This window comes from Eretmochelys imbricata, chromosome 1, assembly GCF_965152235.1.
Source record: "Eretmochelys imbricata isolate rEreImb1 chromosome 1, rEreImb1.hap1, whole genome shotgun sequence".
NCBI lineage: Eukaryota > Metazoa > Chordata > Testudines > Cheloniidae > Eretmochelys > Eretmochelys imbricata.
In genome coordinates, this window is record NC_135572.1 from 238425082 (window position 1) to 238449729 (window position 24648).

At 41.4% G+C, this 24648-nt stretch overlaps 1 protein-coding gene across 1 annotated transcript in view; it reads right to left on the bottom strand.

Annotated features, from left to right (window-relative positions):
- Nucleotides 1-24648, bottom strand: part of STK38L (serine/threonine kinase 38 like) — a 60313-nt gene that overhangs the window by 25163 nt on the left and 10502 nt on the right. The window contains exon 2 of the mRNA XM_077826129.1: nucleotides 388-532. Coding sequence (XP_077682255.1) covers nucleotides 388-521 — 134 coding nt within the window. The 5' untranslated portion in view covers nucleotides 522-532. The remainder of the gene's footprint in view (nucleotides 1-387; nucleotides 533-24648) is intronic.

Here is a 24648-nt window from a genome sequence, read left to right on the forward strand (position 1 = left end):
AAAGACTTGGTATTTTGACACTTCGATCAGTAGCTTTACATTGCGATGTAGCTGGAAACTAGGGATGGATGATAACGGAGGTTAAAATGAAGTTGGTTGGGTCTATACTAGTGCTTCTGGAATTATTACCACCACACTAGTGCAACAGTGAGAGATTTTAACAAATATGCAAGCCCAAACAAGGCCTTAGTGCTAAGATACATGTACCCTCAAAAGAATGTACCCTCAAATGGTTAATAATTTGGTTAGAAATCAATAGAACTTTCTGAGAAAAACTTTGTGCAGGGACTAAAATGACTTTAAAGCACAGACTTGGTCTGTAGAACTACCACACAAGGCCAGTATAAATAAAAAGCTAAAAAGTGTGAAAGAACCCAGACACAGTACCTGGTTTCTCTCTCCTCATGCTGTAAAATTAGGTTGCTGTAGAAGTTCTCCAGTGTAAGTTTGGCCACAGTCACTCTCTCCCGGGTGTGGTTGCTCATGGGAAAGGATGTTGTAGTCCCTCCAGTCATTGCCATAGTAACATGTACTGAAACAGAGCACATAAAAAGTTACTCAAAAGAAATGTTTTGTTCCCCCCCAGAAAATCAGAGGCAATGTGAAATTCATGGGGAACGCACCTCCCTTGTACATAAACAAATCCATAAACTTCATATTGTAAAGTTAGAGAGACTTAGTAGGGGAGGATATGCTACCTACTCACCAAAAAATAACAGAAACCTTTCTACTGGCAAAACAAGGAGTGAATCATAGCAGAGAATCATGCTGGCTACAGGCAACGAACCCTCATGTACTTGTCCATGCATTAAGAGATTTACCACTGGCTGACTAGAGTCCTGCCCAAAACAAATATATAAAAATAAAATAAGTCTGGGGCAAGAGAAGAGAAGCCATCCATGTAGCTCTCTAAATGTAATATGTATAGATGGCACAAGAAATTGAAGAAATTGAAGAAATGCAAATCCTTAGCAAAAAGAAATGGTGAAAATGACAAACGAGCGAACACCTAGAAAGATAAGCTAAGCCAGGCATAAAAATTTGATTGTAAACTATCTTACATTTAAAACCCATTTAATAGAATTGAATACTGACACTTGGATAATACAGTATCTAGAAATCATCCCCTCGAAAAGGCAACTTCCTTAGTTTATGGAGAGATTTTTCTTACTATAAACATAATAAAAAATGGATCATGAAACTCCTCTTACTCCAAATGATCAGACTCTGAGGGAGTTTTCAATCACAAGGCAAATACCTTTCCAGGTAATTTCCTTCAGGCCCATTTACACGCCATATTGACAAGTTGGTAAAGAAGAACTGTTTAGGACATTCAGAAAGGTGTTTTCAAGAGACGTTCCTCACATGTGGAAATCACTGCAAGGAAGTGTTTAGGCCTTTTCAGGCTGTGAGTGAATCCTCCTACACTAGCACACAGCCATTCCAGGTTTATGCCTTAACTACCTGCAGGACAGGGGATGTGGTCACTAAGTGGCAGGACGTGGCTGCTCGGAAACAGTCTGGGGGCTGGTTAAAAAGACCAAAAACCCCACCTCATTCTGCCGACTGGTTTTAGGGCTGGAGTCTCATGAGCTGGGTGGGCTGGAACTCCCCACAGTGGAGGTGAGCAAAGCCAGCTCAGCTCTCTCAGATCCAGGGGAGCAGGGCTGTTAGGAAGCGTTCTTTTCTCCTAACAGTCATGTTCTAGCCCTGGGTAAAAGCATGCTGGGAAATAAAGCAGTGTATAAGCTCTGCCATTCCTCAAAAGAGAGAGACACCTGGGCGAAAACATTCTGTGCTGATGGCTCCTTCCTAAAAAGCTTCTTTGTTTGTATAATCCTTTTGCTTCATAAAGGGATTTTGAGTCAGCCTCCTCTGACAAATACCTGAATCAATGTCTGATCTTTGGATATATATTGTAATGCCCTTTTTTTTTTTTTTTGGTGAACTGCTAAGAAGTCCCAGACAGAGGTAGGCTTTTAGTTTATAAAATCTAGGGACATGCCTTTTTTTTTTCGGTCTGACCTGTCACACACACAATGAGGCAGTTTGCGAAGATGGCATTTGGTCTTGTTGACTTTTAATTGAATTTTATGTGGCAGTAAGACATTGTCTCTTTGCTAGAAACGTACTTGCTGTGCAGCAAGTAGTGGGGTTTTACAACACTATGCGGATAGTATTATTTTAACTGTGCATTTTGGACTATGCCCATATGCCACTTATGAGAATAAGGTGAATATTTATACCTACACAACGGGGATACTGATGCACTGCAATACAGCAGATTTTACAATCCTGTAGCTACTTCTGAATTTTTTTAATCAACATTTTATCTCCTTTGATTTTCTCCCAGTGAGACCTGTTATCTGTTCAGTTAACCTATTATCATCTTTATTAACTACAGATAAATACCAGACAAACAAAAATACAAGAGGTTATCCTCTCTTACACCAATACCACCAGGTGCGCATATTTTCTCTCTCTCTCATGGTAGCAAGTTTTCCAAAAGCCAGAAAACTGATCTACAAAATCTCTAGCCATTTCTATTAATTATATACCGTTTCAAGTCAGTCCGCCGATAAGTGGAAGTCTTGATTAAATATAAGTATACTGTATTCCTATCGTGTCCATACACGTTGCAACAGTTTCACTACAGTTCTCTATTGACAAAGACAGTGAAAGGGAAACATAGACCAGGTGATTTTACTATTGAAGTTCAGTATATGCACACATCCAAACTGAACAATTCCAATTACCTTTCCAGAGCTGAACACAGAGTGATATCAGCGATCAAAATAATTACAGGAATGATCCAATATGGCAAAAACAGCCTTTTGATCCTTTAGGAATTTTGGCACTGAATGTATTGTTAACCCAAGCTCAAAATAGATTAAACTTTAATTAAGGTATAAAGACTTTTTGGTTGTACCAGCCAGGTATTCATCATTTGCAAGTCTAGTACTCCCAGTTGGCTAAAATAACAATATATTTTTGTTTCCTGTTCATTTGTTTTCTCCATGCTCCTATACACACAAATGTAGACACTACCAAACAGGGAGTCTCAGTCACTTGATTTCATTAAGCCTGATTTTTTTGGCACTAAAGCACTAGACTATAAATAGAATGGTTGATTCTAATTGAGAGTAGTTCTAAAATAAGAAAATACAAGAGTTCCTGATTAGTAAATTAGGGATCTCAGAGAAAGCTATTTAACAGATAAGAAGCTTGCCATTACTGTCATAATATAGCATAAAACCACCAAGAAAGGGAGAGAATTACTGTTGCAAGTGTCCATTTCCAAAATCCCATTTGCCTTCCCCCCACTCATGTCAGCCATTTCTCTATGTTGCAATTAATGCTTCCTTCAGACTAAAGTTTAGAACACATTTTGCTTACATTGTGATAGTCACATTCAAGTAGCTAACAGTTCCAGCACTGTAAACAAAATCATCCCCAAACCATCCTCTCAACTAAGGGCCTAATCCTAATAAACTCCTTTGATTCCCATGAGTGAGAGATGAAGGAGCACAGAGGTCTTACAGGAAGTGCACAGCACCTTTCAGAGTTGTGCCCTAAATTTCCACATGCGTACACACACACACACACACCCACCCCACACTCAGCTGGGAAGAGGCAAGCAAAATATTTAAATCTGGCCTTTATAAACAACTGATGCGGGCAGAGGGTGGGGTAGAAAAATCAAAGGAAGCCCTACTCAGAATTTTGGCTGAACACTGCATTCACTGATCTCACTATATCAATCAAAATGTTTTGAAAAGGTGCCACCCACATTTCTTGGAGATACCCATAAAAGAGCCATTAATCCACCCAAGATCATGCCATTTACATAATGGAATCATTCTATTCCTGAAGTACCATCAGAGTTGCATTAGGTTTATGGAACTATAAAGAACAGCATTTAAACCAACCAGTCTATTTCGCTTAAAGCCTTCTGGCTGAGAAACCCAAAGCCCTAAGCCCTTTTCAACATGTCTATTACTCTGGGAAAATTGATATAAAAGATTATGACTTAGAGACATCACCACAATCTGATCAACATGAACCTTTACATTTACTACTAGTAAAAATTGCTTAGACCATACCCTCCACCCTTTTAAATCTAAAATCTTTTCTAATTGGACTGTGAAAGGAAAACTAAAGCACCAATTACTGCCTCTTCAGTCTACTCTCAAATCAGTTGTATGGCTGGATTTAAATCTATGTCAGGCCCCTGCCAAATGTTCCTGAAATCACTGCTCAACTGGCGAAAACCTCAACATAGCACAGTTTCTCCTACACAAATGGCCATGCAAAGCCCCCTGCTCAAAATCTATTATTCTTCTTCAGAGTGTTGCCATGGACACTGAAATTTTGATTAAACCAAAGCATAGTGGAGCATCATAGTGTCTGTGAGATGGAACCACTTGCTATAGGAAGCCAGAAGAGGAAAGATGGAACGATAAAGCAACTTGAGAACGACTGCCCTCTAATGAAACTGACCCTCAGGAAAGTTGGGAGCATTTCCTAGTAAGAGAGAAATGAGCACACAAAACCTGTCTCTCTCATATTCAGAGCACTGCGTCATCTCCAGACTTCAGAGATTCTGATGAGATCGAATTCAGAAAGGCCAGAAGAACTTAAGGGTGAGGTAGCATTAGATCTTGTGGGTAGCTGCCAACTGACAGCAAGCATGGAGATGTTGAGTCCTGAGTCATTGCATGATAATTAGAGCCCCATTGCTACTTACACAAAATAGCTATTTACACTAAAGGTGTGGGTGGCAGAGGGAAGTGGGAAAGATGATTTAGTGGACAGGACACTGGCCTTGGACTTAGACTCAGGAAATGTAGGTTAAATCCTGGCTCAGGCACAGACTTCCTGTGGGACCTTGGGAAAGTCACTTAATCTACCTTGTGCCTCAGTTCCCCATCTATAAAATGGGGGTAATACTTCCCTATCTCACAGAGGTGTTGTAAGGATAAAATCCATTAATATTGTGAAACGTTCAGAAACTACATTGATCGGGCCATTATAAGTACATGGCTAGAGAGAATAACCATGATGACAGATCCTTCTATCAAACCTTTCCAGCTCCTTGTATTTTGTTTTGAATATTTTTTTTATTTCAATCTTTTAATGGGAATTCATGCTTATGAAAAGGTGTTATAAACACTGAAAACTGAAGACATCTATTCACTCAACAGGCACAGCATGAGCAGAGGAATGAGATCTTTCTCAAATATGTTTCTTATATTCAGGGGACACTATAGTCTCCAAGCCCATTCAATCCTTGACATCTCTTGCAGAGGCTGCCAGCAACAGGGCAAATTAGTGAGAATTGCAGTGGTAGTTTTCTTGTTGTGGATAGCTCTCCAGCAAGAACTGGAATGAGGTTACCAGTCTCATTAAAGATAAACCCTCTGCACAACTTCATTAGATGGTACTATTTGCTACCACTCATCAAATTAAATGGCATTTGAACCAGACAGTGCAAATATTCTTCCCAGCCACCACCATTTTTGCAAACTGTATTTATGAAATTTTAAAAGTTAGTTTTTAACTGCTCTGAAAGCCAGGGGGAGTATGTACAAGATGGACATTGTTGCTAAGAGTAAACAATTGACAAATTGGAGCCTCTTGTATTGAACACAAAACTTCCGATTTTCTTCCACAACTTTAACAAACATATACCTACAGTCCTACACAATAAAATGAGTTATTCAGACTACTGGGTCTCTCACATGTTAGTGGGGAAAACTTTTGAAACCTCTTTCTGCTCTTTTGGGTTTAAAATGCAATGCTTATGTATGTAGACCTGAGGATAGGGAATGCCTGTCCCTGTGACAACTATGGCCCTTTATTAAATGGTCAATAAAAACTCATTAATGCAAGCCAATACGCATTGGCGCTCCTGATTCCTAGAGATCACGGGCCTAGTTCTCTGCTGGTGTAAGCAGTCAAGACTGCATTCAAATCATGGAGCCATATCACTTACATTACACACCTGTGTGTAAGGACAATACTGAGAAATAGTTTCTTGCTTCAAATCATAGCTTCCACAGTGCTCTCAGTGTAGTAAGTTTTGTCACTTGATCCCAACTTTCTCCTGAAATCAGATATGCCAACTGGAGTTTCAAAGTAGACGGGGGGGATAGAAGGGAAAAGGCAAAGAGGAGTAAAACAGAGTTATGCTGAGGGAGTCATTCAAATGAAAAAGCACACAGTCCAGTAAAACAATTATCTTCAGAAACCCAGTTATCACCACTATATACAACAATGCAGTGTCAGCTCTTCCGACGAAGAAACCACATTACCTTTACTGTTGTACAGTTGCTTGACCAATGACAAACATAACAGCAGAGCAAAATTGAGCACCAAAACAATGCTGCCTAGTGCTATGTTTTAAAAAAATGCAAAGTGCTATCTATGCAAGTAGCAAGGAGAGGGCAAATTAAGAGCCTCAGAATATGAAAACCAGCTCTGTCCTCTCTAAATTGTTCAAATCCTCTTTAAGAGAGACAGAGGCAGGAGACTAAAAAAGAACCAAACCCACAAAAGCCACAAATAACTGCATGATTCACACCAAAAGGCAGTGGGCAGGGTCAGCTACAATGGATGAGGCAATGAAAGAGTCAGCAGCATGAGGTGATGTGACATGCTAGTGAGACACGGGGGAGGAGAAGCAGTAACCCGGACACCGGAGGCAGCTTCCAAAATATAAAATCAGCCCCCACACTAAAAGGTTACCACTTCTGTCTTAGCTTTAGTAATGCCTGTCAATGAATATCCTAAAGATGAAACTGAGGGCGAAAGAAGTCAGCTTGCATTATCCACCCTGAAGAAAGGTGTCTCTCTGCACTGTCATTTGCTACTTGTGCAGAATTTGGTATTTGTGTTGCTCACCTTTTCACTCTGCACATTCTTTTGCATCTACTCTTTTCTTGCACAGACTTCAAATCTTCATGTACATCAAATTTAATAAAACTTGATCTTCACCAAATCAATGTATCTTTCTACTAAGGCTTAAAAATGCATTATCATAGCTGCATTACAATCCAGAAACTGGAAAAAACCCACATTGATCCAAAATCTTTGTTGAATTAAGTCTCAGAGCAATATGCAGACAAGAAAAATCCCACCTTGGTGAACTAACGTTGCCATGTCAAGTATGGCGCAACATTTTGCAAACTGCCTGGGGTAGATAATAAGACTATACCAATGGTGGGCAACCTGCAGCCCGTCAAGGTAATCTGCTGGTGGGCTGCAAGACAGTGTTCACATTGACTGTCCGCAGGCACGGCTTCCCGCAGCTCCCAGTGGCCGCGATTCGCCGTTCCCGGCCAATCGCGGCCATCAGGAGCTGCAGGCAGCCGTGCCTGCGGACGGTCAATGTAAACACTGTCTGGCGGCCCACCAGCAGATTACCCTGACGGGCTGCAGGTTACCTGCCACTGCTCTATACTATTGAAAAATATGATTTCGCATTTTTGAGAGAAATGAAAGATATAGTACCTGAACCAAAGTCCACTGAAGTCAACGGAAAGACTCCCACTGACTTCAGCGAGCTTTGGATCAGACCCATTAAGAATTAATCTTATTCTGGTGACCTGGGAAATATTAACTGCTAAAGTATTGTTACCCACAAGTTAGTTAGCAGATCAGTATAACTTTTCAAACACTCCCTTGTGGGACACTGAGCAGTACAAAAAAAATTATATCCCCACATAATTCATGTTTCACGATAGCACCATCCTTCAAAGCCTCTAATTTTGTTTCCCCTTCTACTTTTAAATAGCAACTTTTACAGTCAAGTATAACAAATCAGATGCTTAACACATACACTTTTCCTTCCTTGATAATATTTCCATAAAGGTCCTTATTGATATCTTTGGAATGTGCTTTTACTACCATCTAAACTTAAGAAAAGCGAAAATGAATCCCAAAACTTCAGTACAGAGTAATGAAAGGATTAGTTCACTCCCACTTCCTTTACCCTTACATGTTCATTTACTTTACTTATTTCCCCCATTACCCAGATACTCTACAAGTATCTAGGTGGGGAACAAATATTGAGTAATATGTTTGTCAATCTAGTAGATAAATGTATAACACAATCCAATGGCTGGAAGTTGAAGCTAGACAAATACAGACGGGAAAATAAGGCATAAATTTTTGACAGTGAGGGTAATTAACTACTGGAACAACATACCAAGGGTCGTGGTGGATTCTCCATCACTGACAATTTTTAAATCAAGATAGGATGTTATTCTAAAAGATCTGCTCTAGGAATTATTTTGGAGAAGTTCTATGCTTACGTTACATAGGAGGTCAGACTAGATGATTACAATGGTCCCTTGGAATCTATGAATCTACAAACCTTTAGTTTGTCATTATTTTCCAATATGTATTAAGCTATCTGTAACCAGGTTCATGAGTTTTACTATCTTGAGCTAGAGAATGAATTACGTTTGTTCTATCTGAGTGAACACCAAGCAATACGGAGTAAAATTAGTTCTCTCAGAACAGGCTTTACTATTTAAAAACAAAAAGCACTCAAATGTTTTGGCCATTTTAAGTAATTCTCGCCCTGCCTGTGGAATGTCCATAATAAGTCACCCATTATAACCACTTACAGTTAAAACCAGATATAGCTCCATGACTCGTCTGGCACAGCTAATGCATCAAAACAGCAGACACGCCCAACATTTGAACTTTCAGATTGTGAAAAAAATCTGCAGAAGGTATTCATACACATGTAGAAATGAGAGATGAAAAAGACCTATTAGATCATTCAATCCATCAGACATTGCAGCTCTGTTAATGGAGACATTCGGAATTCTCAGAATACTGAGAAGGAGAGCCTAGAAAATAGCTAGGAATTTAATCAGTTAAATTTATCCAAATGCCCATCTGTTGTGTTCAGCATAGAAAAAGTAATTGTTCTGTCAATAAGGCCATGTCTACACTAGTGAGCTTATAGTCGCACAGCTGTATGGATGCAGTTGCACCACTGTAAGATCGGTCATGTGGCTGCTCTATGTCAACAGGTGAGAGCTCTCCCATCAACATAATAAAACCATCTCCATAAGCAGCAATAGTGCTGTGCCTTAGTCCGGCAAAATTTTTGTCACTCAGGAGTGTGGGTTTTTTTCATACCCCCGAGTGACATAAGTTTTGTCAACATAAGTGGGAGGGTAGACATGGCCTTAGATTTTAGGAAGACTTTAGTAAGCATCTGAAACAATGGGCCAAATTCAGAGGGGATCTGTAAGATAATGTAACTTAGATCCCCTTACATTCAGACAGAATCATATATTCTGTCTACCCAAGTGTAACGGAGGGTTTTATCGAGACTAGGAAAAAAAAGTGCTTTTTAAAAACATTGTGTTAGATACCAGGATTTAAAACATATCTCAATCCCTAGAGCAGCCACAGTTTAACACTGTCACAGTCATGTCAGCAAATTGTTTCAACCATGAGCAACTAAATCTAGGTGAAAAGTGTTACCATCCTACATCTAGCCTACATCAAAAAAAGCTGAGGTCTGTAAATACTCTACATACTCTCACCTGCTTTTCCTCATCTACATGACATACCCTTCATTAAACCACAATCAGCTAACACGGGTTGTGGTGGCAGAAAACTGTATCTATTCTAGGTGTTGATTCAAAAGACCCCTTTTGTTAGCTACATTATTTTAAAAAACACCTTTTTTCTAGTCAAAACAGTCACAGAGTACAAATGAGTTCTAAGGGAGTTTGTCTGAACTCAGGGAGGGTAAGTAATACCACCTTACTCACTACCTTTTAATTTGGCCCAAGGAAATTAATCTTCTTTTTCATTACAAAACACTACCAGTAATGATAAGGAAATATTTCCAAATATGGAATATAAACTGAATATTGGAGTTCTGTTGCACTTAAGGATTTCCTGCTATTCAACTAAGTACAGCAGAAGTAACCTCCTGAAAACAACAGGCTGTGATTCACTGCTATCCTACTTTCAATGAGCAGCAAGCAGGGGGACTGACAAATGCAAATTCATTTCCCCAACAGGAAAACATACTGGGCGGGTAAAAGCTATGTACAAAAAAAGGTTAATCTTTCACCCAGCTCAAGTAGTAAAGAAACATTTGACTCAAAATACCGCAGTATTTGTTTTGGTTAGCAATAGAGATGGTGGTTACCTAAAGTTTAGAACCACTAATCTACCAATAAGGTCACTTCAGTACCTAAACATTTAACAATACCTACATGCTGCAATTATGGCCTCTATATTCCACTATCAATAGTGGTTCTCTCTATTCCTATGATAACAGTACAATTTTGAGACATCATGTACCCAATATATACAGTCAAAGCTTTATTTGTTCTGCTCAAGTCTTACCAAGCTCAGTCTCTTCAGAGCTTCTCTCTTGACAAACTATTTTCAAAAGAAAGTATTTGCTCTTTGATTGGACAGGGGGCACTAAGATTTCAAAATACTTTGCAAATATTAATGAACATTGCTGTGAAATAGGTAAGGATCATTATCTCCATTCTAGAAAGAAGGAACCTAGGAATGTGGCACCTATGCTGTACCACCACCACGGGTCATAAAGAAGTGCCACCATGACAGGGTAATAGAATAAAAGGTCCTGACTTAAAAGAGGTGCTGAGCACCCATATTTCAGCCGACTATAATGGGAGCTGTGTATTCTTAGGAAAATCAGGATGGCATCCTGACTTCCAGTCCTGGACTGTGTTAATGTGCCTCTCTCAAAAGTTACTGTAAGATTTGAAACAACTTTAATTTTGTTTAGAATTTTTGTTATTTTTGGCAAGCAAGGAAAATTATGTAGCATTTTTTCTCAAAGATAAATACGGTTGTGTGCACTGAAACTGCACATGTCACACATCACCTTAGCTTGCAGTATTTTTTCTTCCTTGTCATAGGACTCATCTTGCACTCATCTTGGACTCCTCTTAGCAGGGTTTGAAAACAGTGAATTGCTCTCTGGCCCAAAGCACTTAAGCGAGTGCTTAATCTTGGGCTGTTGCTTATGTCCAACCCTCTTCAGCAAAACACTTGTTTTAAGCCCCACTGAATTCACTAGGACTTAAGCACATGCTTAAACATTTTGCTGCAAAATCTGGGCCATGAAATAATGAAGAACAAAGCAAGATCAACTGTTCAGAGGCCTCTCACAAACTTTCTTTGTCTTTCTTAATTACTTATTGCGTTTCTGGTTCTAAGGAAAACTATACCCATTTCTTTTTAGACCCTCCTTCAAAAAGAATGTAACACTTCTCACCATGAATAAACAGTGGAAAAGTATCTAAAGGTATATTTTTTCCACAGATGACCTTTCTGAGCCTGTGACACCATCATGGTGAAAAGACATCATCTAACAGTGTGTGGGATTTCTATGTGCAAGACTATAAAAATAATAGTAAAAATAGTAAGAGAAGTGGCTTCTGATAGGCCATTTTCCATAAAAGTCCCTTGACAGTGGAATTCCATTCTACCCATGATTCAACAGAGCCCAAATCTGTTGATCTTCAGGGCATGCTGCAAAGACCATCTATTTTCCTAGGAGTTCAGGGGAGGCAGGAGCACAAGGAGACTCTTGTGGTCTGAGAAGGGTATTGTTGAGGCTTGATTTTCATTTTTTGATTCAATATTTCTGGTGTGGAGGGTAAAACAACACTGAATTTATTCTTGTTTCTATGGTTGCATTTTTAATGTATCCAAAGTCTTCCAAGTCTTGGACAGGCACTTTAAAATCATATAAAATAAAATAAATGCAATAAATACACATGGTAAATCTATGCTAGCAAAGAAGAAGAGCTCTAAAGGAGAGGCAAAGGAGAAACTGGATGAGTTGTTGTGGCCTGTTTTGTGCAGGTGGTCAGATTAGATGATCTAATGGTCATTTCTGGCTTTAAAATCTATGAATGCAGATAGAACTGTGTTGCTGGGAGCTGGTTCAATGGCCACTGCTGACAGATTCTTTTCTGATTTTGATTTTTGGAGCAGGAGCCAGTCAGTGGATAAAGCAGATGCTGTGCAAAGCAGAAGCCTGCTGAAGAGATGAGACGTGGGACACACACAGATGATTGAAAGTACCTTCTAAGTGCCTGGACCTGGAGCTGTGGAGATGGATGTAGTGGGTAGAGCTCCCCCCCACATAGAGCAAAGTTCAGCCCACCCATGCTGCAGAAGAAAGAAGAAAGATTATTTCAGGAAGGGACCATGAGACTAGCAGCGAGGTCCCTACAGCAATAAAGACAGCTGCAAAAGGAAAACATTTCCATCCTGTTTTAGTATCAGGTAACTCTAGAGTATAAAATCAAGTGCAATACTATTCTAATTTTGCACTCAGACAGACAGTAGCTCTGTAGCTACACTCAGCATCACAAGAAAAGACACTCTTCAGCAAGAAGGTGTCACAGGCTCAGAAAGGTAAACAGACTCAAACTTTATTTTCAGATCTGTTTCAGAGAATCCAAGGGCATCCCCAGCAAGGTGTGTGTTTTACCTCTGAGCTCTCTGATGCCTGGACTGAGATAAATCTTATTCTCTTCTATATAGCTTCTTATACTGCTCTCATGACTGTAGTATCTGAGTGCATTAAGTAACATGCTAACATCTGCCACACATTTGTTCTCTCATCTTTCCCCCAGGGAGAGAAGTGTGTGCAGTGGAGTGTTTTCTTTTGGCTTTTTCTATACACACACAGACATACACATAACTATATGTTTATATTGGTGCAGACAGGTCAAAAAAGGCAAAGCTATATCCACACTGTAAGAGTGACAGCAGCAAAGCGGCAGCGATGCCACTATAGTACAGATGCTTCCTATGTCGATGGAAGGGGCTTTTCCATCAGCATGGTTAATAGACTTCTCTGAGAGTAGGTAGCTATGTTGACGGAAGAATTCTTCCATCAGCCTAGCTGTCTCTACAGTAGGGGTTAGGTTGACCTAAATACAGAGCTTGAGGCACGAAATTTTTCACGGCCTTGAACGACATAGCTAGGTTGATCTAATTTTTAAGTGTACACCTGGCCTTAGAGGGGAAGGTGCTAAGGTTTGTGATGGGCCTTTGTTTCTGTGGGACTTGACTCCAGTCTTGGGCTTGCCCTGGAGACAGCTCAATCAAATGGATGGCATTTTCCTTTAAATTAATCTCTACCACTCAATAGTTCAATTAAACTGTTTCCCCGTTAAATGATTGCTGCATGCCAAGGTGTGGGCAAAAGTCTTGGCCACCATTTCAGCATATAAAAAAAATGAGGGAAAAGGAGCAGAGGGTAGCTGCTTGTTTGTTTAGATTACATAAAAGCACCAAGGCTCCATATAAATACAATTAAATACAAATACGATTAAAATGTCAAGTACAAACAACATGAACACATTGCCCAGTGACCATTAGTTACATTCTGTTTAAACCAACTTTTGCCTGCTCGCTGTGAAGAGGAGAGCGTTAAAAGGCTTTGAAAACATAGTAAGATTAATACATTCCCATGTCTCCCTAGTTCAAACTATATTAACAAGGGAGACCATTCTTTTGATTGATCTCATTTAATAGAAGGTTAGTCATATTAAAAATTAGAGACCGTCTCCTAGATGATGTCTTATATATTGTACCTCTCCATATTACTGATGAGCTGCTACATATTATTGATAAATAACTATGGCCACATTTACAAAGCCTAAAAAAGCTTTCTGCCATGTGTTGCTTTGTTCCTGCATGCTGTTCAGAGTCCACACATGGACAAGCCAGATCAAACAGTGGTGTTGTTGACATGGGGCAGAAGGCTCTTCTATGCATTCGGGGTTGACATTTCTTATGTTTTGATCTGGGCAGTCTGATCATACAACCTAGCGTTTGCTAGCCAGCTTGTCACTAATGAAAGCGATGGCTGGAAGAACATATATGTTTGACTTATGACAACAGCAGGAACATCCAACCCCAAGGGCCTTCTTCAGCTCTTCTTACACATTCCTAATCCTGGCAAATCTCCCATTGTCTTTAATAGGAGATTTACCTGCAAAGGTAGTGCTGAATATGTCATCTACTAGTGATAAAGTTAGACAATCCTTACTGCAAAAACAAAGACACATGCTTGGGTCTGGCTGCCGATACTAGCATTTAAGAAATGAACAACTGAAAAGTTACCCCTGTTTTAGATGCATATTATGCATGTACAAAGAGAAAGGATGCTTCTGTGGTTAAGACAGAGGAAATTGTATTAAGTAACTTAGAAGATTTGGGTTCTGTTTTCACCTCTGTCAAGGACTTCCTGTGTGACTTTAGGCAAAACACTTGCGCTGTGCCTTAGGTTCCCCATGTGTAAAATAGGGATACCATTTCTCTACTTTACAGGAACATTATTAACTAATCCATTTTAGAAGTTCTCTTAAAATAATTTATAGTATTTAAATTGGTTGACCAAAACTCATCTCTCTCTCTTCGGGGGCTGGGTTAAATGTTTTAGCATGTATCCTACAATGGGACCCAAATGGACAAACCCACAGATCTGACTGCAGTGACTGGAAGCTATTATTAGTATACCTATTCCATCTGAGTCATCATTGTATATATTGATACATATTCGTGTATTTTTTTGATAGAGTGAGATAAGCAAGTATGATACTTTACTCTGAAAAGTGTAAATTACATAGGTGCCCCGAGCACAGGATGAGCACTTATTTTGGTTTCATAAAGTGAAATAAAGAAAAGATGACAAAAGGAAAAGAACTACTCCAAATATTAACAATTTAATGCAAGTGACCAGTTCGGTTTGGCAATAACATTTCCCAATGTGGTTACATTTTCCCTTGACTAAAAGCAAAATGTTGCTACTAGGAGTTCAGTAGAATATATTTAACTGAATGTCTCTCTAATCAACATTTACATATTCTTTTACTCATATGCAAACAAACTGTGTTAGATACTTTAAATCAGCTCTCTTTAAAAATATTGCCAAATGCACGACAACTGGCTATTTTTCAAGTTTCCTTGTAAAGACATACGTGTAACTATATCAGAAATATAGTTTGCTGCAAATATGTTTTAAAATGGAGAGAGAGAGAGAGAGCATTTTTATTTCACAACACAGAACAGAGCTAGCACCATTTTCCCTTTATGCATTATGAAGCGACAAGCCACATTACCAAAGAAAAAGAAAACATTAAGGCCGATAGTGTGGAGCTGCTCCAAAATCAGGGTCAAGCCGTATGAGTTCTTTATAGTTATGATTATTCCTAGCAGATAAAAAAAAATGAGTGCTAAAATTATAACTTTTACTAAAAACTATTTTAAAAGGGCTCTTGTGATCAGAAGAGTGATTGCATGAAAGCAGCACTTATTTATTCAACAGATCAGCTCCCCATCTGTATTCAGAGTCCAATCTGCTTAGTCTAGTGGCAAAAATACATTTTCACTAATATGAAACCATCTTTGCCTTAGACAGCAACACAGCTATAGGAAAGGGAGCTGGATTTTATTCTAACTCATGCATCCTCAGACAGTGGTGTTGGAACAATTTTTATAGTGGGCATGCTGAAAGCCTTTGAACAAAACTGTAAACCCCCTATATAATGGAAACCACTTCAAGCCGGGAGTACTGCCGCACCCCTAGCGTCCCTAGTTCCAGCACCCCCTGTCCTCAGACTAAGTAGGGCTACGTCTTCACTACCTGCCGGATCGGTAGGGATCGATTTATCATGTCTTATCTAGACGAGATAAATCAATCCCCGAATTGACACCTGTACTCCACCTTGGCAGGAGGAGTAAGTGGAGTCGACGGGGGAGCCGCCGCAGTCGACTCACCGCCATGAGGACAGCCAGGTAAGTCGAACTAAGATACTTCAACTTCAGCTACGCAAATAGCGTAGCTGAAGTTGCATATCTTAGTTCGAACCCCCTCCCCAGTGTAGCTTAGGCTTAAGATTCTTAGTGGGGCTATAAAAGCAGAGAGGAAGCTGCTGCAGTGGCAGCTCCCTAGAGGGAAGGGTGTGTCCTCTCCCTTCGTAGCTTGTTGAAAGTTGCAAAGATCTCTGGTGGTTGTTACCGAGTGTTCTGAGTTGCTTTGTTCTTGTTTTGAATATTCTTTGTGTTAATAAAGTCAGAAAGGTACTTGAACTGAACTATAGTTTGGGGGTTTATTTTACCTCCTCAGCAGCAGATGTTTCATTTCTTTAGAATCTTCCATCCAAAGATCTCAAAGCACATTGCAAATATTAACTAACAGAGCCACACAGCAGATCCCTTGTATGGGTGGGTCAGTAGTATTATCCACATTTCACTACTCAGGAAACTGATCTGCAGAGGACTAAATCCTGTAGTTACCAGAACTCTATGGATTTCAAACATATATAAATTAGGGCAGGATTTGGCCAGAGACACCCCCATCACACGGGACGGCTGTAGCAGAGCTGGGAATAGAACCCAGATCTCCCAATTCCCAATCCTCTGTCTTCATAGTAAAAAGTCAATATTGGGCATATATACAGTGCTTACCATCTGTAGAGATCAAAGCATTTCACACTGGAGGATAAAGATCTCTATTCTCATTTAATAGTTGGGGAAATTGAGATACAGCAAAATTAAGTGAATTAGCCAAAATCATTGTGTGAGCCTAGCGTTCAAGACCCAATCTCTAGTTTTCTTTCCATGTATTTACATTTTGTATACAGTGCCATAGTCACATGGCCATACTTTGTCCAAGTCATTATACATACATACAAGACAGAGCGCCTCTTTTAAATCCTGGTAAGAGGAAAGGAAATGTTTTATTTGAATATCTTTTTTTAAAAAAAAAAAAAAATCAAGCAAGCAAAATATGTAATTTATCAAAACTACATACTCAGCAAAGGAAGAGTTGAGAAACAATCTCTGTAATCCCAGATGTAACCAGCTGCTCACAACTAAGAATTGAAATAAGGTCAATATTTGAGCCTTTGGGAGAGGCAAGCTATTTCTCTGGAAAGACGTCCACATGTTCTCATAAGGAAATATGTGTTTGAAAACTGAAGATTGTGCACTTAAGGAAAAAGAAACAAAACTAAGTATCTATCGGTGCTCATAAGATTTAGCATTCAAAACTAAGCGAGATAGAAAAAAGCTCTATGCAGTTTAAATAAGAGAAGATTGAACAAATAACAAAAAAATCAACTGTTTAAATGAAGACTGAGCCAGATTCTTCACGAGTACAAGCGCATTAATTCCAAGGGAGTCCCATCTGCTTCTACCACTGGTGTCTCTTAGGCTCAGAGGTTTTAGCAGCTGCTATTACGAAGCAGATTCTGATGCTCTTCCAAACACAGTTAAGAACATTCCAACTACATCATGTACCACGTACAGTCTCTGAATTAACAAGATTTTGTTTGCAATTGCAGTGATATTTTATCAAGGTTATACCAACTGAATACCAAGGGAAAAAGAAACAGTGTTCAAAATCATTTTTTGGGCAAGAGCAAAGCAGTGCATGTACACTGCAAAGCACAGCTGGGATTTCACAGTGGCCTTGCCATCACTGGCTTTTTTCCTGGAAAATTTTAATCCAAACTCGCATCAAACAGTTAAACGACTATTTTTAACTTGTACTTCACTTTAGAATATTGGGTAATTTTAAGAGGAACCAGATGGCGACAGATTCAGAACCTGAGTGCATAGGTCATGTAATAAACCAGACTATTTCTCTTCCTTCCCCACTGACTGAAATGGACCTTTGATTTTAGTTTGTTAGAAATTCAACTAAATTGCAAGTACTACAAGTACAATTCAGATCAGTGGTGGGCAACCTGCAGCCAATCAGGATAATCCACTGGCAGACCACGAGGCAGTTTGTTTAGATTTGCACAGCCGCCCGCATCTCTCAGTGGCCGCAGTTTGCTGTTCCCGGCCAATGGGAGCTGCGGGAAGCGGTGCGGGCCTCAGGGACATGCTGGCCGCTGCTCCCATTGGCCAGGAACGGCGAACCACAGCCACTGGGAGCTGCAGGTGATTGTGCAAATGTAAACAAAATGGCGGCCCCCCAGTGGATTACCCTGATGGGCTGCGTGCAGCCTGCAGGTTGCCCACTACTGATTCAGATCAATGTTGGTGGAACTTGATCATCGGTATTAAACTCTAACATGGACATTCTTTGGCTGAAATGACAAAAGCTTACTCGCATGATTAATCTTCATGCAGTTGGCTTTGTTAAGCAGATAGAGATATACTGAGAAGAACAGAGAGTATGAGTGTCCTGTGAGGAAGGTTTCAGTGATTTTGAATTTTGGATGTTTAGTGAACTGCTCCTAAATTCGGTGAATTAATTAATTATGGCTATGAAATTTGCTACTGCAAAAGGCAGCCTGAGGATCTTAAAGGGCAAATAAGAACTGTGTTTCGAACGTAAAAAAAAGCGGGGGGGGGGGGGAGGCAGAAAAAGTAATTTTAAAAAAATGTTCCTTTCAAGGCTCTCTTTATATTTCATACACAAACAAAAAAGATCATTTGAATCCTTTGCATATCGCCTTTTAAAAGTAACATGCAGTCAAAATGCAGATTATTTCCTTTGACAAAAAGCTCTTGTTCCCTGGCGCAGCCCTCCCTGCCTGGCGGCGCGGTCGGGGCGCACTGAGGACAGTCCGCCCTGGTTGACAGTCATGTTGGGAGCAGGAGGACCTGTCCCCCTCACAGCCCCCGTACCGCACCTCCCGCGAGGGGGGAAGCAGGGGGCCAAAGGGGAAGGTGCGGCGGCGGTCATCTCCCTCAGCCCCAGGATGCGGTGAGAGTCAATGAGAATTTTGTCACAGATTTTAATGTGAGCAGAACTGGGCCCTGTATCAACAGAGCAGACTTTTTTCTGGGAAAGAGCAATGCTCTTTGAGCAACTAACCTGAGCCACACAGGACTTTTGGAGGTATTAGAAATACCTGTTGTTGTTTTTTTCTCCCCCCCCCACCCCCAAGTATTTTTAAAATACTTTCTTCTGGTCTTTGTAAATACTCATTTAGGGCTTGTCTACACAACTGCTTAAGTCAATGTAACTTACATCACCCAGGGATTTGAAAAAGCCACCCTCTGGGCGACAAACGTGACACTGACTTAAGCGCTGTCCCACCAGTGCTAAGTTGGTGGGAGACGCTCTCCTGCCGACACAGCTTCCGCCTCTTGTTAAGGTGGAGTAATGCCAATGGGAGAGCGCTCTCCTGTCAGCATAGTGCATCTTCACCAAAGGTATTAGAATGTAATCAATGCAGTTTCCCCTTTAAATAATATTGGCTAGATAAATTTTGCGTCATTTAAATAGGAGTTTGAGAAAAAAGGAGATTCCCTTGGCCTCTTCTCCCCTACCCCCCATCAAACACACAGAATATTATATTCTTTTTTTTTTTCGTGGGGAGAAAACCCAAGAAAAAGCATAGGCAGGTGCCGAAGTCAATTGACCATGTGCAAAATAACACTCCATATGTATATGGAAAGTCTACTTATTGTAAGTGACTTCATCTTGTAAATCAGATGCTTTGTTGACAAGATGATCACCACCCTTGAATACAAGGAAGCTGCACCCAAAGTACAAATTCAATCATTCCAGACAGAAGTCTGACCTGCCATCCAAGACAAATATGGAATTTAATCTGTACTGCACTGAATGGGATTTATTAGTTTGCAATATCTGGAAATCATTTACTTTACCATTAGAAGTGTTACTTAACCAATCTTTCTGCAGTAAAACCCAGCCCTGCTGCCTTGGAAGCAAAGGGCAAGGGGGGAAAAGCATTTAGATTTTCCTCAGTCATTGCAGAATCTCACCCGGCACACTTCAGCTGCAGACAGGGCAGATATATATGCAGTGTAGCTCTCGCCTCTAGTATATTCTAACCACTCTGCATAAGGGTGCAACACTTTTTCATCATCCATTGTCCAGCAGCAGCTTTTAAAGATGACATTTTAGAAGTCTATGGCACTGAGATTATGGAGACAAGAAAACATTGTGCTTTTTGGATTAAAGCAGTTCGTGCCCAAACGTTTCCTCTTGCGCCCCCTCCCCATCACCATTACCTTTAATGGAATGCATCCATGTCCCTGCACCCCCACACTGGGAGCAGAGTTGTGGCTGGGCCATTGGCCGAGCCACGGCTAGGAGCAGGGTCAGGGCAGGGGCTGGAAGTGGAGCTGCAGCTGGGGAATGGGGCCAGAGCAGAGCTGGGTGGCGCAGCCTCACTGCCACCAGTGGGCACTGGCTAGCACCCCACTGTGCCCCCCGGTCATTCCTCCACACCCATCTAGGGCGGGCATGGCCCACAGTTTGGGGACCATTGGACTAAAGGAATGTCCTCACTCTAGGAACCAGGTGGGGTAGGCAGGGAGGTTAGATTAAAGTGTCACAACTAAGTAACTAAAAAAATGTGGCAGGTATCCAGAGTAGGGACTTGTTACAGAAAAGAGATGTTTTTTGTGTAAAATGAATTGGAAGAGGGTTTAGAGGAAAGCATCCCTTAAGGAATCTGGGGAAGAGGGAGTTCAGAACTCCAAATGTCTGGCACAGATGGGAGCCAAACCCTACTCCTTTTCCAGCTGCTTTCTCTCTCGTATTAGGGGAAGCCAGTGAGGCTGGCTGGGACCAGGTTGAGAAGGGTGAAGGCTGACGGCAGCCCTCCCAAATAGGTGGAAACGATTAAGGAAATAACGATCACCTGCACTGAATGATTTATTGTTGAGTACTCCCAGATGTTTGAAGTCATCGGTGGACAACCTGCGGCCTGTCAAGGTAATCTGCTGGTTGGCTGCGATATAATTTGTTTACATTTGCACGGCCGCCCGCAACTCCCAGTGGCTGCGGTTTGCCGTTCCCTGCCATTGGGAGCTGCGGGAAGCAGCGGCCAGCATGACCCTGACACCATCAACTTTGACCCAAAATTTCATAGAAAAGCTTCAATGAAATTTTTGAAAAAGAGAAAAAAGAACGAGGAGTACTTGTGGCACTTTAGAGACTAACAAATTTATCTATAAGGTGCCAAAAGTACTCCTCGTTCTTTTTGCTGAAACAAACTAACACGGCTGCTACTCTGAAACTTCAAAAAGAGAGCGAGTTCCAACAATTTTTTTAAAAAGCAAAAAGAAAAGGAGTACTTGTGGCACCTTAGAGACTAACCAATTTATTTGAGCATGAGCTTCGTGAGCTCTCATGCTCAAATAAATTGGTTAGTCTCTAAGGTGCCACAAGTACTCCTTTTCTTTTTGCGAATACAGACTAACACGGCTGTTATTCTGAAACCTTTAAAAAGCAAAAGCTCTTTCCTTGCAATGTCTGCTACCCAAGAGCTGCAGCATTATTCCAATGCTTAAAAAACAGAAAGTGAAACTGACTAGAACTGGATTGTAAACAAAAGTGAAACTGGCTATTTTACTTTCATTGCCAGATCTGATAAAAGTAAACAGTATAAATCATGAAAAATAAATTTAATTTTTAATTCAAAACATTTTTAAAAATTATTATAAAATTATTGTATCTGGTTAATTATGCACCCTACTTTTTTTTCCTTTTCCATTTCTGACTCTCCAAAATTTATAAAATCCTTTCAGCCAGCTAGTGGACAATGGTTATAGTGTCATTTGAGGCTAAATGGCATTTCATTATTTTTAAAATTGATTGTATCCCACTCTCTTCCTTGGCAATCACTGATATACTTTTTTTGATGCCCACACTCTGCAAAGACTTATGCAAATACACATTAACTTTAAACCATCTAAATAGGGCCACTGGAACAAACGTCATAGAATCATAGAATATTAGGGTTGGAAGGGACCTCAGGAGATCATCTAGTCCAACCCCCTGCTCAAAGCAGGACCAATCCCCAATTAAATCATTCCAGCCAGGGCTTTGTCAAGCCTGACCTTAAAAACTTCTAAGGAAGGAGATTCTACCACCTCCCTAGGTAACGCATTCCAGTGTTTCACCACCCTCCTAGTGAAAAAGTTTTTCCTAATATCCAACCTAAACCTCCCCCACTACAACTTGAGACCATTACTCCTTGTCCTGTCCGCTTCTACCACTGAGAATAGTCTAGAACCATCCTCTCTGGAACCACCTCTCAGGTAGTTGAAAGCAGCTATCAAATCCCCCCTCGTTCTTCTCTTCTGCAGACTAAACAATCCCAGTTCCCTCAGCCTCTCCTCATAAGTCATGTGTTCCAGACCCCTAATCATTTTTGTTGCCCTTCGCTGGACTCTTTCCAATTTATCCACATCCTTCTTGTAGTGTGGGGCCCAAAACTGGACACAGTACTCCAGATGAGGCCTCACCAATGTCGAATAGAGGGGGACGATCACGTCCCTCGATCTGCTCGCTATGCCCTTACTTATACATCCCAAAATGCCATTGGCCTTCTTGGCAACAAGGGCACACTGCTGACTTATATCCAGCTTCTCGTCCACTGTCACCCCTAGGTCCTTTTCCACAGAACTGCTGCCTAGCCATTCAGTCCCTAGTCTGTAGCTGTGCATTGGGTTCTTCCGTCTTAAGTGCAGGACCCTGCACTTATCCTTATTGAACCTCATCAGATTTCTTTTGGCCCAGTCCTCCAATTTGTCTAGGTCCCTCTGTATCCTATCCCTGCCCTCTAGCGTATCTACCACTCCTCCCAGTTTAGTATCATCCGCAAATTTGCTGAGAGTGCAATCCACACCATCCTCCAGATCATTTATGAAGATATTGAACAAAACCGGCCCCAGGACCGACCCTTGGGGCACTCCACTTGACACCGGCTGCCAACTAGACATGGAGCCATTGATCACTACCCGTTGAGCCCGACAATCTAGCCAACTTTCTACCCACCTTATAGTGCATTCATCCAGCCCATACTTCTTTAACTTGCTGACAAGAATACTGTGGGAGACCGTGTCAAAAGCTTTGCTAAAGTCAAGAAACAATACATCCACTGCTTTCCCTTCATCCACAGAACCAGTAATCTCATCATCGAAGGCGATTAGATTAGTCAGGCATGACCTTCCCTTGGTGAATCCATGCTGACTGTTCCTGATCACTTTCCTCCATGTTTACCAAAACTAAAAAGTAATAGAAAGTCAACCTGAAGTAAAGAGGAAATGTATTAAAATAAAAAAATTTATATAAAACAAGCCAAGTCCATTTTATATTATTCATACCCAATGAGACTAAGTCACATGGTTAAAGTGAAACGAGTGTTTGAAAGACAGGGGTCTTAGACAGTAAGCTCTCAGGGTAGGGGCAGTGTCTCTGAATGTGTTTTAACAGCACCTAACACAATGGGGCTTGATCCCATAGTATAAAATAATAAATCAAGGCATAGTATTTATACCACACTCCTCACTGTGATATCTGAGCATCTTAATAGGAGCAGTAACAGGTCTTGGGTGAAATCCTGCCCCTATCTGAAGTTAGTGGGAGTTTTGCCATTAACTTAATTAGGTCTAGAATTTCACCCCGTGTGTAGCGCTCCCACTGAAGTTATGGGAGATTCATATGCAAAGGGTTTAAAGGATCGAATTGATTAGTAGTTGAAGCTTTTGATACAGACTCCCACGGTATTCTTGCCAGCAAGTTTAAAAAGTATGGATTGGATGAATGGACTATAAGGTGGATAGAAAGCTGGCTAGATTGTTGGGCTCAATGTCTAGTTGGCAGCTGGTATCAAGCAGAGTGCCCCAGGGGTCGGTCTTGGGGCCGGTTTTGTTCAAAATCTTTATTAATGATCTGGATGATCAGGGCCATCCCTAGACATTTTGGTGCCCTACGCAGCCCCCTCCCCCCCCCGTGTGTGTGGGGGACTGACCCCAGGCCTCCGTGAGGGGGCAGGAGCAGGCTGGAGAGGTGGGGACAGAGGGAAACCACCCCCCCAGCACTCACTGGCAGTGCGGAGTGGGTTGGAGCCGGGTCGCTCCACTTCCTGCCACCCAGTGAGCTCAGGCCGCCTGATCCCTGCTGCAGTCCCCTGGGATGTAGCTCGGGAAAGGAGCAGGGGCTTTGGGGAAGGTGTGGAGAGGGCGTGGGGCTGGAGCGGGGGTGAGAAGAGGCAGGGCACGGCAGGGCAGAGCAAGGGCAGGGGCTTTGAGGAAGAGGCGGAGCAGGGGTGGGGGCAGCTTTCCTGGCTGGGTCAGCCAGCCGGGGGACCAGGCTGGCCACTGGAGCAGCACACAGCTGCATACGGCACCAGGAAATTTGGTGCCCCACATTTCCTGGTGCCCTATGCAGCTGCGTAGTTTGCGTATGGGTAAAGACGGCCCTGTGGATGATGGGATTAATTGCACCCTCAGCAAGTTCACAGATGACACTAAGATGAGGGGAGAAGTAGATATGATGGAGGGTAGGGATAGGGTCCAGAGTGACCTAGATAAATTGGAAGATTGGACCAAAAGAAATCTAATGAGGTTCAACAAGGACAAGTGCAGAGTTCTGCACTTAGGAAGGAAGAATCCCATGCACTGCTACAGGCTGGGGATCGACTGGTTAAGCAGCAGTTCTGCAAAAAAGGACTTGGGGATTATAGTGGACGAGAAGCTGGATACGAGTCAGCAGTGTGCCCTTGTTGCCAAGAAGGCCAACGGCATATTGGGCTGTATTAGTAGAAGCGTTGCCAGCAGATTGAGAGAAGTGATTATTCCCCCTCTATTTGGCACTGGTGAGGCCAC